General features: G+C 38.3%; 1 protein-coding gene and 1 pseudogene across 4 annotated transcripts in view; one reads left to right on the plus strand and one right to left on the minus strand.

Moving 5' to 3' along the window:
* Positions 1-17,249, minus strand: part of SIK3 (SIK family kinase 3) — a 243,942-nt gene that overhangs the window by 106,285 nt on the left and 120,408 nt on the right. For all 4 annotated transcript variants that reach the window (XM_024751743.1, XM_024751744.1, XM_024751742.1 and 1 more), the window contains exon 2: positions 110-226. In XM_024751743.1, the coding sequence (XP_024607511.1) occupies positions 110-151 (42 nt within the window). In that variant the 5' untranslated portion in view covers positions 152-226. The remainder of the gene's footprint in view (positions 1-109; positions 227-17,249) is intronic.
* Positions 15,684-16,801, plus strand: LOC112403969 (40S ribosomal protein S3a-like; annotated as a pseudogene).

The following is a 17,249-nucleotide window of genomic DNA, read 5'->3' on the forward strand; positions in this document are numbered from 1 at the left end:
AAAAAGTTGCAGATGTTCACCCATCCACCTTCCCTTCAAAAGTAACCACAGACACAAGTGACCATTCTGGGTTCTTTGTTACCATACGCTACACCACTAGTGATCCTACCTGGTAAAGCCTGATAATATGGGGGTGGCAAAGCATCTTCATAATTTGAACTTCTCGGAAAATCTTCTTCAAGTTTTCTTCATCCAGCTGGGTCTTATCTATGATCTTGATAGCAACCTGACAACAGAGAAAGAAAATTTACTCTGATGCATTATTTATTATTTTTTAATAAATTTATTTATTTAATTTATTTATTTTTGGCTGTGTTGCCTCTTCCTTGCTGCACACGGGCTTTATCTAGTTGTGGCGAGCGGGGCCTACTCTTCGCTGCGGTGGCTTCTCTTGTTGGAGAGCATGGACTCTAGGCACACCGGCTTAGCAGTTGTGGCGCACAGGCTTAGCTGCTCTGCAGCATGTGGGATCTTCCTGGACCAGGGCTCGAACCCGTGTCCCCTGCATTGGCAGGCAGATTCTTAACCACTGAGCCACCAGGGAAGCCCTCTGATGCATTATTAAAAGGCGTTTACTAAGGAAAATTAAATCCACTTTAAAACGTATTCCACAAAATACAAACTGCCAGTATTTTGTTTACAGAATGCCAATGAAGAAAATAAATTCACTCTTTTTAGAAAGACAGAAAATGGACTTCCCTGGTGGCGCAGTGGTTAAGAATCTGCCTGCCAATGCAGGGGACACAGGTTCGAGCCCTGGTCCGCGAAGATTCCACATGCCACGGAGCTACTAAGCCCATGCGCCACAACTACTGAGCCTGTTCTCTAGAGCCCGCGAGCCACAACTACTGAAGCCCACATGCCACAACTACTGAAGCCCACACGCCTAGAGCCCGTGCTCTGCAACAAGAGAAGTCACCGCAATGAGAAGCCTACGCACCACGACGAAGAGTAGCCCCCGCTCACCGCAACTAGAGAAAGCCTGCATACAGCAACAAAGACCCAGTGAAGAAAGGAACGAAGGGAGGGAGGGAGGGAGGGAGGAAGGGAGGGAGGAAGACAGGAAATGGATTACTAGCAAGTTGGTCTCAAAGGAACAGACTCCTAAAGCTAATGGGTCTTCTGCCATTTCTTAAATTGCTGCTACAGTAAAACCCCAGGACAAAATACTTCATTACTCCGCAGATGTGGTTACATTTTAGGCAAATCATGCTGGGTGCAGAGAATGGTATGTAGGGCCTCTTATTAAGACAAGAAGCTTATATCATAAGTAAGTGACGACTTAGTAAGGGCGGACCAGAAATTCCACAGGTGCATCCCACACCTCACCAGGTGCTTCTGTAACTCAATAACAGTAGTAGTAGTGGTGATGGTGGTGGTGGTACCAGCAGCAGTTGCTATATACTGAACACTAACTGTATGCCAGGCATAATCCTTAGTGCTTTGCAAGTACTGACTCATTTAAACCTTACAACACTCCATATTATTATCAACCTTATTCTACAAATATGGAAACGGAGACACAAAGAGATTAAGTAATTACCCAAGATTAAGTAATTTATAGCTAGTATGTTGTAGAGCCAAGATTGAAGCCCAGGTATCTCAGCTTTGGAATCAAATTCTCAATGATAACCCTCCAAAAATCTGGAGATCTTTCTGTGCTGTATATACACTGCTTCAGCATAAAACAGCTTTCTACTTTGCTCATAATTCTTAAGACACTCAGCAGCATACATATTTAAAAACAGAATGAACGATGAAAGACTTTTTAAAATTACTAAATCTAAACTTCTTCATTATTCTCAGTGAAATACTCAAAATATTGGGGTGCCCCCAATATCTCTATATCTCAGCTTCAATTACTCAATCAGTATGTAATCAATGAATACTAGTTGGACGAAGGACCAGGACTAGGCAAATTCTAGCCCCTTTCAGTTCTTAAAATTCTATGATTCTATACACTGGGGGAAGAAAATAAAATTTATACTAATTGAGAAAAAAAGGAAAAAGAAAAAACAGGGAAGCAAAAATGTCAATACTAAAAAGTTTAGCCCAAGGATATAAAGACAGTATGGAACTACATGTGGTAGATGATTCAAATGTATGAATGACCAACGTAACAATAACTTTGTTTGGAGCTGTTTCAGATGTAGAATGAAGACTAATGGGAGAAAGGCACAGGCAGACAAATTTCAGCTCAATTCAGAGTTAAGCCCTGCCTAATGATGGAATGTGATAAAATGAGGTGGGTGTAGCTTGAGTTTCAGAGATTAACCAGACACAGCCTTCACTTCAATGAGCTCACAATCTAGTAAAGACATATGTGAAACAGCCAACTATACAACATTGGAAATACAATCAGTAAAGCTATGTACACAGTATAAGTAGAAAAGAGGATGAAGTATGAACTTCACTTGGGGGGAGAATAAGTAGACATAGGGAAAGACTTCACAAAGAAGAGAGAACTTGAGAAGAGACAGAATTGAGATGGGCAGAAAAGAAGAGAATTTTATAAGGAACAACAGCAGAATCATTAACAAGTCCTACCAGCTGCTTGACCTCCTAATAAGTCTTGAACCATATGACCCGCGACCACGAGCATTTCTACTCCTCATCACTGTGTCAGATCACACACAGTGTGCTGTCTAATAAAGTAGGCACCAGCCACATGTGATTACTGAGCACTTGAAATGTGCACGTAAAATATACACCAGATTTCAAAGACTTAATATTAAAAAGGGAATATAAACTATCTTACTGATAATTTGTACATTGATTACATGTAGAAATAACATTCTGGATATACTAGGTAAATAAAATATATTATTAAAACTAATTTCAATGAAAAGGCAATCCTATGGAATGGGAAAAATATTTACAAATCACATATCTGATAAGGGATTACTAACCAAAATATAGAAGGAATTCATACAGCTCAGTTTAAAAAAAAAAACCCAATTCAAAAATGGGCAAAGGACCTAAACAGACATATTTCCAAGGAGGACATACAAATGGCCAACAGGTACATGAAATGGTATTCAACATCACTAGTCACCAGGGAAATGCAAATCAAAACCACAATGAGACACCACCTCCTGCCTGTTAGGATGTCTACTATCAAAAACACAAAAGAGGGCTTCCCTTGGTGGCGCAGTGGTTGAGAGTCCTCCTGCCGATGCAGGGGACACAGATTCGTGCCCCGGTCCGGGAGGATCCCACATGCTGCGGAGCGGCTGGGCCTGTAAGCCATGGCCTGGGCCTGCACGTGCTCCACAACAGGAGAGGCCACAACAGTGAGAGGCCCGCGCACCGCAAAAAAAACCAAAAAAACAAAAAAGATAAATGCTGGCAAGGAAATGGAGAAAGGGGAACCCTTTTACACTGGTGGTGGGAATGTAAACTGGTACAGCCACTCTGAAAACAGTATGGAGGTTCCTCAAGAAATTAAAAAATAAAACTACCATATGATCCAGCAATCTCACTTCTGGGTGGGAAACGAAAGGAAACAAAATCATTATCTCAAAGAGATTATCTGTACTCTGATGTTCATTCAACAGTCAAGGCACCAGAAATGACCTAAGCGTCCATCACAGATGAACGGATAAAAAAATGTGGTGTATGTATACTACTGAATATTATAGAGCCTTAAAAAAGGAAATCCTGTCATTTGCAACCAGTGGATGAACTTGGAGAACATTATCCTAAGTGAAATAAGTCAAAGACAAAGATCACATTACCGCATGGTATCACCTACATGTAAAATTTAAAAAAGAACGAAAAGAACAAACGAACAAAAGAAAGAAAGAGCCAAACTCATAGAAACAGAAAGTAGAAAAGTGGTTGCCAGGGGCTGAGAGGTGGGGAAAATAGGGAGAGGTTGGTAAAAGGGTACAAACTTTCAGTTATAAAATGAATAAGGTCTGAGGATCTAATGTAAAAAATGATGACTACAGTTGATAACACTGTGCTGTATCATTGAAATCTGTTGAGAGTAAAACTTAAATATTCTCACCATATAGAAAAAAAGATAAGTATGTCAGGTGATAGATATGTTAATTAACTCAAGGGGTAAACCCTTTCACAGTGCATACATATCAAAACATCACATTGAACAATTTAAGTATCTTACAATTCTATTTGTTAATTACACTTCAATAAAGAGGGGTGGGGGGAACCTAACTAATTTCACCTGTTTTTACTTTTTGAAATATGACTACTCAAAAAGTAAAAATTATATACATGGCCCTCATTTTATTGGACAGCACTGGTCTAGATGATACCAATAAGCTACCAATTAAAGCCGGTATTCCACGAAAATGACTTCTGAAATACTTGACCCAATACTGAGAATTGCCAGCCACCTATCTCAAAGAAACTTGGCAGGCTATAAGGCACTCAATGCTCAACACTGCCTCGGGGAGAATCTTAAATAAGGTCTCAAAAGTTGCATTCCAAGAACTCAATTTAATTCCATTAAAAATTGTTTACTGAGCAACTGATTGGCTTAAGGCAGTGCCCTGGAGCAGCTCACTAGCAGCTACTCTCAACAGGGATTCTGTGAGACAATTAAGTTTTACACTCAGTTTTACAGCAGTTCTCAAACTTTTTGGTCTTGGGATTCCTTCTCTTAAAAATTACTGAGAACCTTCAAAGAAGTTTTGCTTATATGGGTAATATCTATCAATATTTACTTAGAAATTAGATTAAAATTACAATTAGAAATTAAAACAAAATTTTAAAGCAGAAGAATACACATTTCATCAGCCATCAGAGTAATCATATCATCAAACATCAGATGGTCTTTTGAAATCTCCACTGCATAATTATGAGAGAATGAGAGTGAAAAATGAAAATAATGTTTCAATATTTATAAAAACAGTTTTGACCTAGGGACTCACTGAAAGAGTTTTGGAGACTCGGGGGGGGGGTCCCTGGATCAAACATTGAGAACAACAAGGCATCACTGTATGTAATGAATTAACTTCTCGCCTAGGTATCTAGAATGGTACTGAAACAGGAGGGAAGGGGGCAGAACACAACCTTTAAAAGAATGACATAGCCATAGGACATGACAAAAACTGGTTAGAACCAACCTAGTCCAAGATGGCGGAAGATGTGACTTCCACTGGACCTTAAGCCTCATTATATGCTCATTGTAATACATTAGCATATGCTAAATGACACACCCACCAGAGCCTTGACTGTCTGAGGCTAACCATAAAAGGTCAAAAAGTGAGCGGCGGCCCAATTCCTGGAAATCCCCACCCCTTCCCCAAAATAATTGGAATAATTCTCCCACTCATTAGGCTACGAAATTACCCAGCCCATAAAAACTAATCATGTCATATTTCGGGGCCTCTCACCTTCTGCGATGGCCCACATTCTGTCTGTGGAGTGTGTTTCACTCTAAATAAATCCACTTCTTACCAATCACTTTGTCTCTCACTGAACTCTTTCTGTGACAAGACATCAAGAAACTGAGCTTCATTAAGTCCTGAGACCAGGTGTGTCATCTCAATTAAAAGACCGTGGGTTCAAGTCCCAATCTGAGCTGCACAGTTTCAGTACCACCTTTGGGGAAAACTGAGAAAATCTTCACTCAAATTTTTTTTCCTGTAGGACTTAATTCCTTCTATAAGAATTAATTCATTCTCAGTTGAGATGGCTTCTAGAAAAGGAATTTAAATGTCTTTGCAATCAGCCTTGGTGAAAAGCTTTTTCCTTTTAAACTTACTAGAAAATAGAATTGTCATCAGGAAACAGGTTTAATGCAACCCAAAACCACCACAAACTACACAAGCTAGACTATAAGGCTAAACCAGCCAAGCACTAAATGGCCACGATTAAAGATGTACCATATGTACCACGGTCAGGACGTAGGCTGGTCATACTCTTGGGAAGATCCTGACCTTTGCGCTGGAACCAATCAAGGAGTTGGTATTTTAGTTTGTAACAAATATTCAGATCAAGTACTAAGGGGCAAAGACATACATTTGGAAAGAACCCATTACTCCATCCATTTTACATACCATCATAACTGTTTCTGGGAAAATATGCAGCTGTCAAGCCTAAGGAATGACTGAGATGTTAGGATTCTAGCCAACTTCAGACAGGAGGATTCAACATGACCACCAACGATAATGGTCAATCAGCTCTCAATGAATCCCAAAGGAAATACAGTTGACCCTGAACAATGTGGGTTTGAACTGCTAGGGCCCACTTATACATGGATTTTTCTTGATAGTAAACACTACAGTACTACACAGTCCATGGCTGGTTGACTCCACAGATGTGGAGGAATCAGGGATGTGGAGGGCCAACAGTAAGTTTTATGTGGATTAATCCCGGTGTTGTTCAAGAGTCAACTATAGTTTTAAATAAAAGAAAAAGAAAAAAAAAAGATTCAACTATTGTTTAAAATATCTAGCCGGTCTTTAGGTGATTTTTATTTTTCTATACTTCTCTGTTTGGGCTGTACTGAACAGGGAAAATAAAATAATTCACGCATGCACAATGTCTGGGGGATAGAGAATTGAGAGCTTACCTGCAGTGACAAAATATACCATGAAACATGCATTATTCTTGGAAGTATTTCTAAGGTGGAACACGGTATATTGCGCATAATTAATAAATGAAAATTTTCTGGTGACGACTTGGAATTCAAGGCATAGAAGGGACATTTTTAAGGTAAAAAAGAAAATAACTTATCAGTTCCAGTAATTCCCATCTGGTTAACATTAACCGTCTCAGAAAACAGAAGTCCTAGGAATGTCTCTAACACAATGGGCAACTCCCTCAGCCTAACTGACGTTATTGTTGTTATCTTAACATTTACATGGTGCCAACAATACTTTGTATGCTTTACAGAACATTAAATCAACTCCTGGCCTCTACGTTTACCACTTAAATGAACTGAACAAAAAGATCTTTAAAAAGGGATGGGGGGAGATAGGAGAAGAGGATGGAGTTGATAAAAAACATGAAGGTAAGGTTAGAATTACTTACAAAGTATCAGTCCCCATTCCATTTTCAGGTATTTATTTTGGATTGACCAAATCTCAGAAGTCTAAGAGAGGGATTTAGATTGAGACTGAGGGCTGAATTCTAAGGGAGCTATTTAAAAGGATGCCCTGAAGCCTTTTTTAAAGGAAGAATTTAAAGGAAGGGCATGAAAGAGGGAAAGGCCCAAAGAAGATTGGAGGGCAAACAGGAGCTTTGAGCAGAGAGGAGGGATTGGGCAGAAAAGCACAGAGAAATGGGGAGGAAAAGGCTAAGAGCTAAATGGTTTAACAAGGAAGTCCTAATAGTTTAAAGTGGCTACAAAGCAAATGGTATAATGAAACCATACTAATTGTTACAGAAATGTTTTGAAATAACAGAAAAACAGAACAGCAGTTAGTCCAAGGAGAAATTTAAAGTTATGGTAGGAAATTAAGCTATGAAAGATGAAATTTTCGTGCCAGAGAAGAAAGACTGGACATGTGAGTAAAGAACTTGGCAATGGCCTGGACTGTGAGGTCAGAAGGAAGCAGAAAGCTGAATGGATTTCAAGATGAATTTTCTTAATGAAGTACATGCTACTCCTTCCTAGAGTGCCAGCTCATAGGTAAAAATAACACAGACTCACAGAAGGATTGTGCTCTTCCCAAGAACGGTATTTGTCAAGGAGTCTGTGTACTGTTAGGCACATTTAGATGCAGCACCTAGAACACTCAAAGCTTTTTAAATCACCAGCTGGAAAGAGAGCTAATCTCCCCAATGGAGATTTATTACACTGAGTATCTTGCTAACCTTACAATGAATGGTAGTGCTGTTCCCAGGGAACAAAGTCAGCAACAGTTCATATTTTAAATTGTTTTAAATTATATTAATATGCCCCCAAAGCCTAATAACATAGCCTGCAGTAGCAGGAGGTTGATTGAACCAAGGGAACACAATAACAGTTGAAAAACCATTCTAAATTCCTCATCTCTTTGCATCTCCCAATTATTTGGTAATGAAGACTAAGGGAAAATAGGAAGCAATCTCCATTATCAGATAAGCACCTTTGTGAAGATGTACATCTTCGTCAAGCCAGGCATTTCTAGTCTGAATGGTTATAACACTGGGCTGTCTGTCTTCCCTGCAGCAGCCCAGAGTTAGAGCCAGCTTCCCTGTGCCCATCAGGAACACTGCACCAAGTACCTTCTGAGGGGTTTTCCTAATCCCAGCTGCAAACCATAAGTGCTGGCAGGAAATGCCCCCCTGGGATCCCACCAAAATGGGAATATTTTTGTGTGGTGGCTTCTTGCATTTATTCTGACTTCAATGAGTTCCTTTTATTAAGTAGTCATCACATTTTCAAACCAAACAGATTTTATTTCCATAATGAATGTCTGTGTCTCATGTGAAGTGAACAGTGAAGTTTAACTGACTTAAATCACTCGCCTGGATAGTCTAACTGGAACATTAATTAATTCTCAAATTTCTGATATTTATTTTAAAGGCAGGAGGAGGAATGTTGATAAACAACAGTGCCATAGAAAAAAATGTGAAAAACTGTTTCAGCAAAGTATAGCTCATTATTATATGGATTATTGCTATTAGATTGGCCAAAACGTTTGTTCAGTTAGTGAATACGTTGTTCAATTCAGTTCTTGGTGAAAATGACTTTTTATTTTTACTTAAAACTGAATGAACTTTTTGGCCAACCCAATACATATCACATGTATGTTAACATTATTGTACCCATATTAAATGTAAAAACACAACTACATGAAGTATGTACTTCATATCACGGTTAACATTTAATAAGATTGTTCGTCCTTTCCCTTAGCAGGATTACATGCATCCTAAACTCTGACTTTCTATAATTGTCCTAAATTGACATTACAGTACAAGTCTAGAATTCTAAAAAGCTACTAGAAGTACCAGCAAGGATTTTACTTTTAAATAAGCTACCATAATTATGTATTAATTCACTAAAATATTAAGTATAGTTAATATCAGTGAGGGTTTTTTTTTAAATCATTAAAAGCATCCACAATTTAAGCAAAAACCAACCTATTTATTACACTGTCTACTGGGCCCTCTTTTGATCTTATGACAGTATTGTTTTTAAGCAAATGGATATAACTCCTAATTCACTGCCAAAGAGACCCAAAAGAATCTCCAGACATCAGAAATAGTTTCATTTAAGACAGACGTATTTGCATAAATATCTTTTTAGAAAAGTAACAGACCATGAGAAACATCATCCAAAAAATCACAAGGAACAAGATTTATGAGATGAGAAATGAAGGGAGAATAGAGAGCGGGGGGGAAAAGAAAATAAATGTTAATTGATAATAACTTCACACTAAAAGTAATTATCCCTCCCTATTCTTTTTTTAATTTATTTTATTTTTATTTATTTTATTTTTGGCTGTGTTTTGTCTTCGCTGTGCGGGCTTTCTCTAGTTGCAGTGAGCGGGGGCTACTCTTCGTTGTGGTGCATGGGCTTCTCACTGCAGTGGCTTCTCTTGTGGAGCACAGGCTCTAGGCGCGTGGCTTCAGTAGTTGTGGCACATGGGCTCAGTAACTGTGGCTCACGGGCTCCAGAGCGCAGGCTCAGTAGTTGTGGAACATGGGCTTAGTTGCTCCGCGGCATGTGGGATCTTCCTGGGCCAGGGATCGAACCTGTGTCGTGTCTCCTGCATTGGCAGGCAGATTCTTAACCACTATGCCACCAGGGAAGCCCTACCCCTCCCTATTTAAAGATCTCTTTGAATTCTCCTGAGATCTCTGGGTCACAGATTTCTTTAGAGATCATACTTGCATTCTTTGAAACAAAGTCAAAGAAAATTCCAGTAAATCAAATGTACTTTTCTGAGTAGAAGATGGCACAGAATAAAGAGTTCTGGTAGGAAAGACATAAAAACTAACACATACAGTAGCAGAATCTTTTTCCCTCTGAACAAAATCTCATAGAAGCTCTAATACGTAAGATGAGGAATGGGAGAAGCACCTACTCTGGTTAACTCTGGGTAAGAGGTTCAGGGACAGACAAAACTTTTCAGAACCCTAGGGCTCTGGAGAACAATTCAGAAATCACTGGGACAGCAAAAAGAGAACTGGAGTGAGTTGAGATCTAGAAACATTTGTGACCTTGGGCATATCACCTTACCTCTGCAGTCCTCAAGGTCCTTATCTACTAAATGAAAGGTGTGACTGTAAGTGACTTGCAGGCAGTTATCAAGACAAGGTCTCACCATGCCAATTCCTAAGTAGAACTCTGAGAGACTCTGGTATTGCTTCTTTTACATTTTTATTTTATTTTTTTAAGTTCCAAGGTTCATTCACATAAAATCAATCAGAATCACCAAACAGTTCTCAATCTTGAACAACTAAAATATTTAAGCCATCTAGTTTTACAGTGCTATATAATATAGGACGATATGATAAGCAGAAAGATGTATTTACCACATTTGAGATAACCTCAGTGAGTAAGCTCTTAAGTATTACCTTTCTTACTTAAACAGCAATTAAATACATTGAAGCAAAACACCACTGTCTACCTAGGAAAGCCTTGGCATTTTTGCTGCTAATATTTTCTCTATTGGTAAAATCAATATCTCCTACCACTAAGACTAAGAAAACTGATAATCAATAATATTATTAATTTCCATTCCACTTACAGAACAAACAATGGTAGTCTAAATTAAATGGAATGTGATGCAGGCCACAACTAAACTAATTAAGCCATAAATTATAAACAAATTAGGAAGATGTCAATATAGAAACCAAAAATCCAAGTCTAAGAATCTTATCCAAATTTGATAGCTTCCATCTATAAAAAGAATCTTAGAAATGAGAAAATTGAAGTGTCAAGTTAGTTTTGTATTTTTTCTTTGTGTTTTACACAAGTTAATCCCAACATATTAAACATAATAAAAATAGCTTTAAATTTATTAAGCACTTAATACGTGCCAAGGCAGTTACTTTTTATTATGAAAAATTTCAAATATATATAAAAGTAGACAGTAATACAATTAAATCATCAATCAGCTTCAACAATTTTTAACTCATGGTCAATCTTGTTTCATCTATACCTCTACCAATTTCCTCCAAAAATCCCAATTGCCGTATCATTTCATTTGTAAATATTTCAGTATGTACCTCTAAAAGGATCCACTCTCTTATCTTAAAACATAACTACGGAACAGTTATCACACTTGAAAAAAATAACAATAATTATAGGCATTAACTCAATCTCCACAACAACCCTGTGAAGTAGGTACTACTATCATTCCCATTTAAAACTGACGCACAAACCAACCAGGTAATTTGCCCAGGTTATACGGTACTAAATAGCAGAGGCAGAATTTGAACCCAAGCATTTGAGCTCTAGAGCCTGAACCCTTAACTACACACTATGTTTTGCTGCCTCTCAAAACTAGATTTTACGGTAAGGAGTTCTTAAATATAAACATAGTAAACTAACAAAGGAATGAATGACAGAATCAGAAGTCAGCAAAATTTTGAAACCAGGAAAATACATCACAGTACTTCAGCTCTCCTCCAACTTCTTTCTTCATCTTCTGCTGGTATGCTCACGAACACCTCTACCTTCCTTCGTTTAACATAATGCCAATTATTACAAGGTTTGTTCTTTTCACTACAACCAGCTCCACCAGGTTAAGCTGATATTTGGGATGTACTCTCTGACTAGCTTTCATCAAAACAGACTCACTGGGTGCAGTCCTACTCAAAATTAAATATTCTCTACAGAAGTCGTAAGATGTAGCAGACAGACCCTAAGGTGACCAACCTCCAGTGATTGCACACACCATACATTCATTCATGATTTTGTGTAATCTCTTCTCTCCCCTCCATCAAGCTGGAAGTCCTGATGAAGCAAGTGGCCATGTTTGAGAAGCTCCTAAGAAAAGGATCTGTGGATGGTCTCAAAGAACTGTAGGTCACCTCTCTAGAACCTGTGGGCAGCCTCCAGCCAACAGCCTGCAAAAAGTCAGTCATAAAGCCACAAAAAAATAAACTCTACCAGTAGTCTGAATGGTCTTTGGAGTGGGTTCTTCCCCACTGGGGCCTCCAGATAAGAATGCAACCCACCCAATACCTTGATTACAGCTTTATGAGACCCTGAGCAGAGGGTCTCCTGACCCACAGAAACCGTGAAATAAAAATGTGTGCTGCTCCCACCTCGACTGGGGAGTCGGCAGTGACTCCCATGAGGAAGCGATACTTAACTGAGCTCTGATAGATGAACAGGCGTTAACTGGGGGGAGGAATGGTCAAAGGTCCCAAAATTGGGGTAGCATGGCAAACAAAGACTGAAAGAAAACGAGTGTGCTTAGAACAGGGTAGAGAAGGAAGACCAGACTGAGGAGGGCCTCATAGGCCCTAGGAAAGAAAGTGATTTGGAGGACTTTATCCTGAAAGCTATGATTAAAAAGTTTTAAGCAGTGGGTACCATAACACCTGAATGTCCCAGAGACATCTTTAATTCAACTGTACAAAATCCAATTTCATTATCCCTATTTCTCATTTCCCAATTTCTATAAATGGCACTATCCTTCTTCTAGTTAGGAAATGACAAACAGGCTACGTTATTTTACGTTCCTACCAAAAATGCAGGAGAAGGTTCTAATTTCTCCACATCCTCACCAATACTTGTTATTGTCCATCTTTTTTTAATTATAGCCATCCTGAAGGGTACGAAGTGATATTTCATTGTGGTTTTAATTCTCATTTTCCTAATGACTAATAATGTTGAGCATCTTTTTATGTGTTTTTTGGGCAGCTGTATACCTTCTCTGTTCATTTTTTATTTTAATTAGGTTGTCTTTTTATTATTGAGTTGTAAGAGTTCTTTATATATTCGCAATACAAATCCCTTATCAGATATATGGTTTGCAAATACTTTCTCTTCGTTCTGTGATTTGTCTTTCACTTTTTTGATGGATTGTGTACAGCACAGAAGTTTCTAATTTTGATGTGCTTCAATTTAATGTTTTTTCTTTTGTCCCTGTGCTTTTGGTGTCCTACCTAAGAAACCACTGCCTAACTCCAGATCACAAAGATTTACTCCCATGTTTTCTTCTAAGAGTTTTACAGTTTTAGCTCTTACATTTATATCTTTGATCCATTTTCAGCTAATTTTTGTGTATGGTGTAAAGCAGGGGTCCAAGTTCACTCTTTTGCATGTGGATATCCAGTTGTCCCACCATCATTTGTTGAAAAAACTATTCTTTCTCCATTTAATTGTCTTGGCACTCTGTCAAAAGTCAAATGACCACATTTGGCTTTTACTTCTGGACTCCTGAACCTATTCCACTGATCTGTCCTTACATATACTGTCTTGTCTCCTAGTTCTTGATATTCTAGATGTTGATATTCACCTTACTCTCTTAAGGTTGGTGTTAATTACACAAAACAATGCGTTTTGCAAAGTCTCAAGCACTCAACACTGGACCTAGGACCCAGAACCCAGAGCAACTATTTATAATTATTTAGCAACTATTAATTATTAATAGCAACTATTAATGAACCAAACCAAAAAGATTTCTGCTTGTGATTTAGGGAGAACTTTTAAAAAGGTCAATTGATAAAGCAAATATTAAAAATTGAGATGAAAATAACCTACCAACTTAGCAAAATAACAACAGAGAAACAGAACTAAGAAAGAACTGGAGTAACAGTTACTAGGCAACCACAACAATTACTAAAGGGGATGACTACTCCAAATTTTTATTCCAGTTAATTCATTCATTAACGTAACTGTGTATGTTAGATCCTAACTACTTCTTTTAAAAAAGAAAGGACTGAGGTGCTTACAAAATCAAATACATAAAATAAGACAATTTAAAAAAATCAATAAATTCTTTCCTCCTATTTTCTCAAAGCTATAGTGCCCTTGGGAAAGGGCCAAACACTTCTAGATCAGCAGATATGCAAAGGATTCATTAGCATTAAGTCCATTAGTCTACAGGCAACACACACGGGGAAACTTCTAATATATGAAACAAGAACAAACTGTGTTAGACTCTTCAAAGGATAGATATAGGAAGTTCTGCCCCTCACCTCCCCAAATCTCTGCTTTTTAACCAAAAAAGGATAAAGAAAAGTGAGGGTTTCTTTGTCCTCTGGTTCCTCCAAAGTAGGTCAGGTCTGTGTGTAATTATTGGCTTTAGCATTCCTTCAGAAAAGGAAGAGATGTCAATGCATGGAGATTTTTAAAAACAGCACACTCAGGCTAGGGGTAGAGGCAAAAGAGTGCCTCTGCTGCTTACCAAAAAAATAAACTAAGAACAGTCTTTTTGTTTTTAAAAATCGTAAGTCAATTTTAAGACAGGTAGGATAAGAGGCCTAATTTCTCATTCTAAGGCTACAACCCCTGAACTTGTTGAACTTGTGGATAAATCCTCCTTGTTTCATCTTCTTCCTAGTCATGCTCCCTACTTAGCAAGGTTGACATGAAGAAACCGTGAAAAATAAATTCGAGATATATTTACTGGAGGATTTTCTATGTAAGAACACCTACCAAAAGATTAATTAAGAACTAGTATTTTGCATTACCAAATCTTTCCTTAGAAAAAGAATCACTCTGGGGCTCTTTTTAACAATATGCTCATAGAAATTTTTATTGTGAAATACGTCACATACAAACCACAGTTCCTTATGTGCTTTTCTATTCTAGTGCCTATCTCAAGACAATCACTATGCTAAAATTTATATTATCATTCCTTTGCTTTTCCTTACAATTTTACCCTATATGTATCACCAAACAACATATTAGATTTGCCTGTTTTTAAATTTTATATCAAGAGAATCAGACTGATCATTGTTAACTGCCTTTTTTGATCCTTATAATGTATTTATAATATTCCTCCATGAAGATGCATGCAGTGGTACCTAATTCACAATATTTATGCTAAATAGTCATTCTTTTACAAATATACCATCTTTATTATTGCTTTACAGTTGCTGGACATTTAGGTTGTTTGCATTTTTAGCTATTTGAACAGTATTTTAAATATTCTTATACTTGTCTCCAGGGCCATGAACACAAAACTTTCACTAGGGTATATATTTAGGAACCAATAAGTAAAGCCAAATTGTTTTCCAAGATGGTCATATCCAACAGTGGGACTGTTCCCACTGTTCCATATCATCACCAACAACTGTTATTTCTCATTTTTCCCAGTCTGGTGAGTGGTGGGGAGCAAAGAGTTCCTCGCTGTTTTAATTTGTATTTCCTTGATTACTGAAAAGGTTGAGGATCTTTTCATATGCTCACGGACCATTTATTTCAGCCTCTGTGAAATAAACTTGTTCGCGACTTTCCTATTTTCTTTCTTTTTAATTTGAAAAGTTCTTTTATATTCTAGATGAACTTTGTCAGTACATCTTCTCTCAAGTTGTGGCTTATTTTTCACTCTCTTTATGGTGTCTTTTTTTAAGTAAATTTTTTTATTGAACTATAACAGATATGCAGAAACATCTCCAAATTATAAGTGTAACCCACATACGAAAAAGCAACTTGGCCCTTTTGGCTCTATGAGCAGCACCATGGCGGTCGCCAAGAACAGGCGCCCTTCTAGGAGGCCTCACTTTTAGTCTAGCGCAAATTACCTAGACTATATGAAGGTGATAAAAGCATATTATAAGTGATTTTTCTCCTACTGTGAAAAAAAAAAAAGAACAAGCGCCTTACAAAAGGCAGCAAAATGGGAGTCAAGAAGAAAGTAGCTGATCCATTTCCTAAGAAAAATTGGTATGACATAAAAGCACCAGTATGCTCACTATAAGAAGTACTGGAAAACCACTAGTTACAAGAACTCAAGGAATGAAAATCACATCTGATGGCTTCAAGGGTAGTATTTTTTTAATTTATTTATTTTTTTAGTTATTTTATTTTTGGCTGCATTGCGTCTCCGTTACTGTGCCTGGGCTTTCTCTAGTTGCAGCGAGTGGGGCCTACTCTCTGTTGTGGTGCTTGGGCTTCTCATTGCAGTGGCTTCTCTTGTTGCACAGCACGGGCTCTAGGCGCGCGGGCTCAGTAGTTGTGGCTTGCGGGCTCTAAAGCGCAGGCTCAGTAGTTGTGGCTCACGGGCTTAGTTGCTCCGTGGCATGTGGGAACTTCCCAGACCAGGGCTCGAACCCATGTCCCCTGCATTGGCAGGGGGATTCTTAACCACTGCGCCACCAGGGAAGCCCTAAGGGTAGTATTTTTGAAGTGAGCCTTGCTGATGTGCAGAAGGATGAAGTCACATTTTGAAAAGTCAAGCTAATTACTGAGGATGTTCAAGGCAAAAACTGCCTGACTAATTTCCATGGAATGGATCTTAGCCATGACAAAATGTGCTCCGTGGTCAAAATGGCAGACCATGATTGAAGCTCATGTTGATGTCAAGACTACCAATGGTTACTTGCTTTGTCTATTCTGTGTTGGTTTTACTTAAAAACACAACACTCTGATGCAGAAAACCTCTTAGACTGAGCATCAACAGGTCCACCAAACTTGGAAGATGATGGTAGTAATCATGACCTGAGAGGTGCAGACAAATGACTTGGAAGAGTGGTCAATAAACTGATTCCAGACAGCACTGGAAAAGACAGAAAAGGCTTGCCAATCTATTTATCCACTCCATGATGTCTTTGTGAGAAAAGTAAAAATGCTGAAGAAGTCTAAGTTTGAACTGGGACTAAGTTTGAGCTTCATGGTGAAGGTGGTAGTTCTGGAAAAGCCACTGGGGATGAGACAAATGCTAAAGTTGAACGGGCTGGTGGAAATGAGCCACCAATCCAAGAATATGTTTAAGATTCAGAGAAAAAATCCGATTTGTGGGGAAAGAAAGCAATTTTGGGTTCTCAATAATTTTTAAGAGTGTAAGAAGTCCTAATATCAAAAAGTTTGATAACTGCTAAATCAGACATATGTGGTATCTTATTCTCCGTGCCACTAAACCTCATATGTCCCATCTCTTCTTTCTCTGTACTAAATTTCAGAAATTTTCTTCAGATCTATCTTCCACTTCACTCTTGAATTCTATCCAATCTATATCATCTTTCCATTGTGTTTTGTCATTTTTTTCTTTAAATTTATTTATTTTTGGCTGCGTTGGGTCTTTGTTGCCACACGCGGGCTTCTCTAGTTGCAGCGAGCGGAGGCTGCTCTTTGCTGCAGTGCGCAGGCTTCTCATTGCGATGGCTTCTCTTGTGGAGCACGGGCAATAGGCACGCGGGCTTCAGTAGTTGTGGCACGTGGG

The sequence above is a fragment of the Neophocaena asiaeorientalis genome, unplaced genomic scaffold (genome assembly GCF_003031525.2).
Source record: "Neophocaena asiaeorientalis asiaeorientalis breed wild unplaced genomic scaffold, Neophocaena_asiaeorientalis_V1.1 scaffold479, whole genome shotgun sequence".
NCBI classification, from domain to species: Eukaryota; Metazoa; Chordata; class Mammalia; order Artiodactyla; family Phocoenidae; genus Neophocaena; species Neophocaena asiaeorientalis.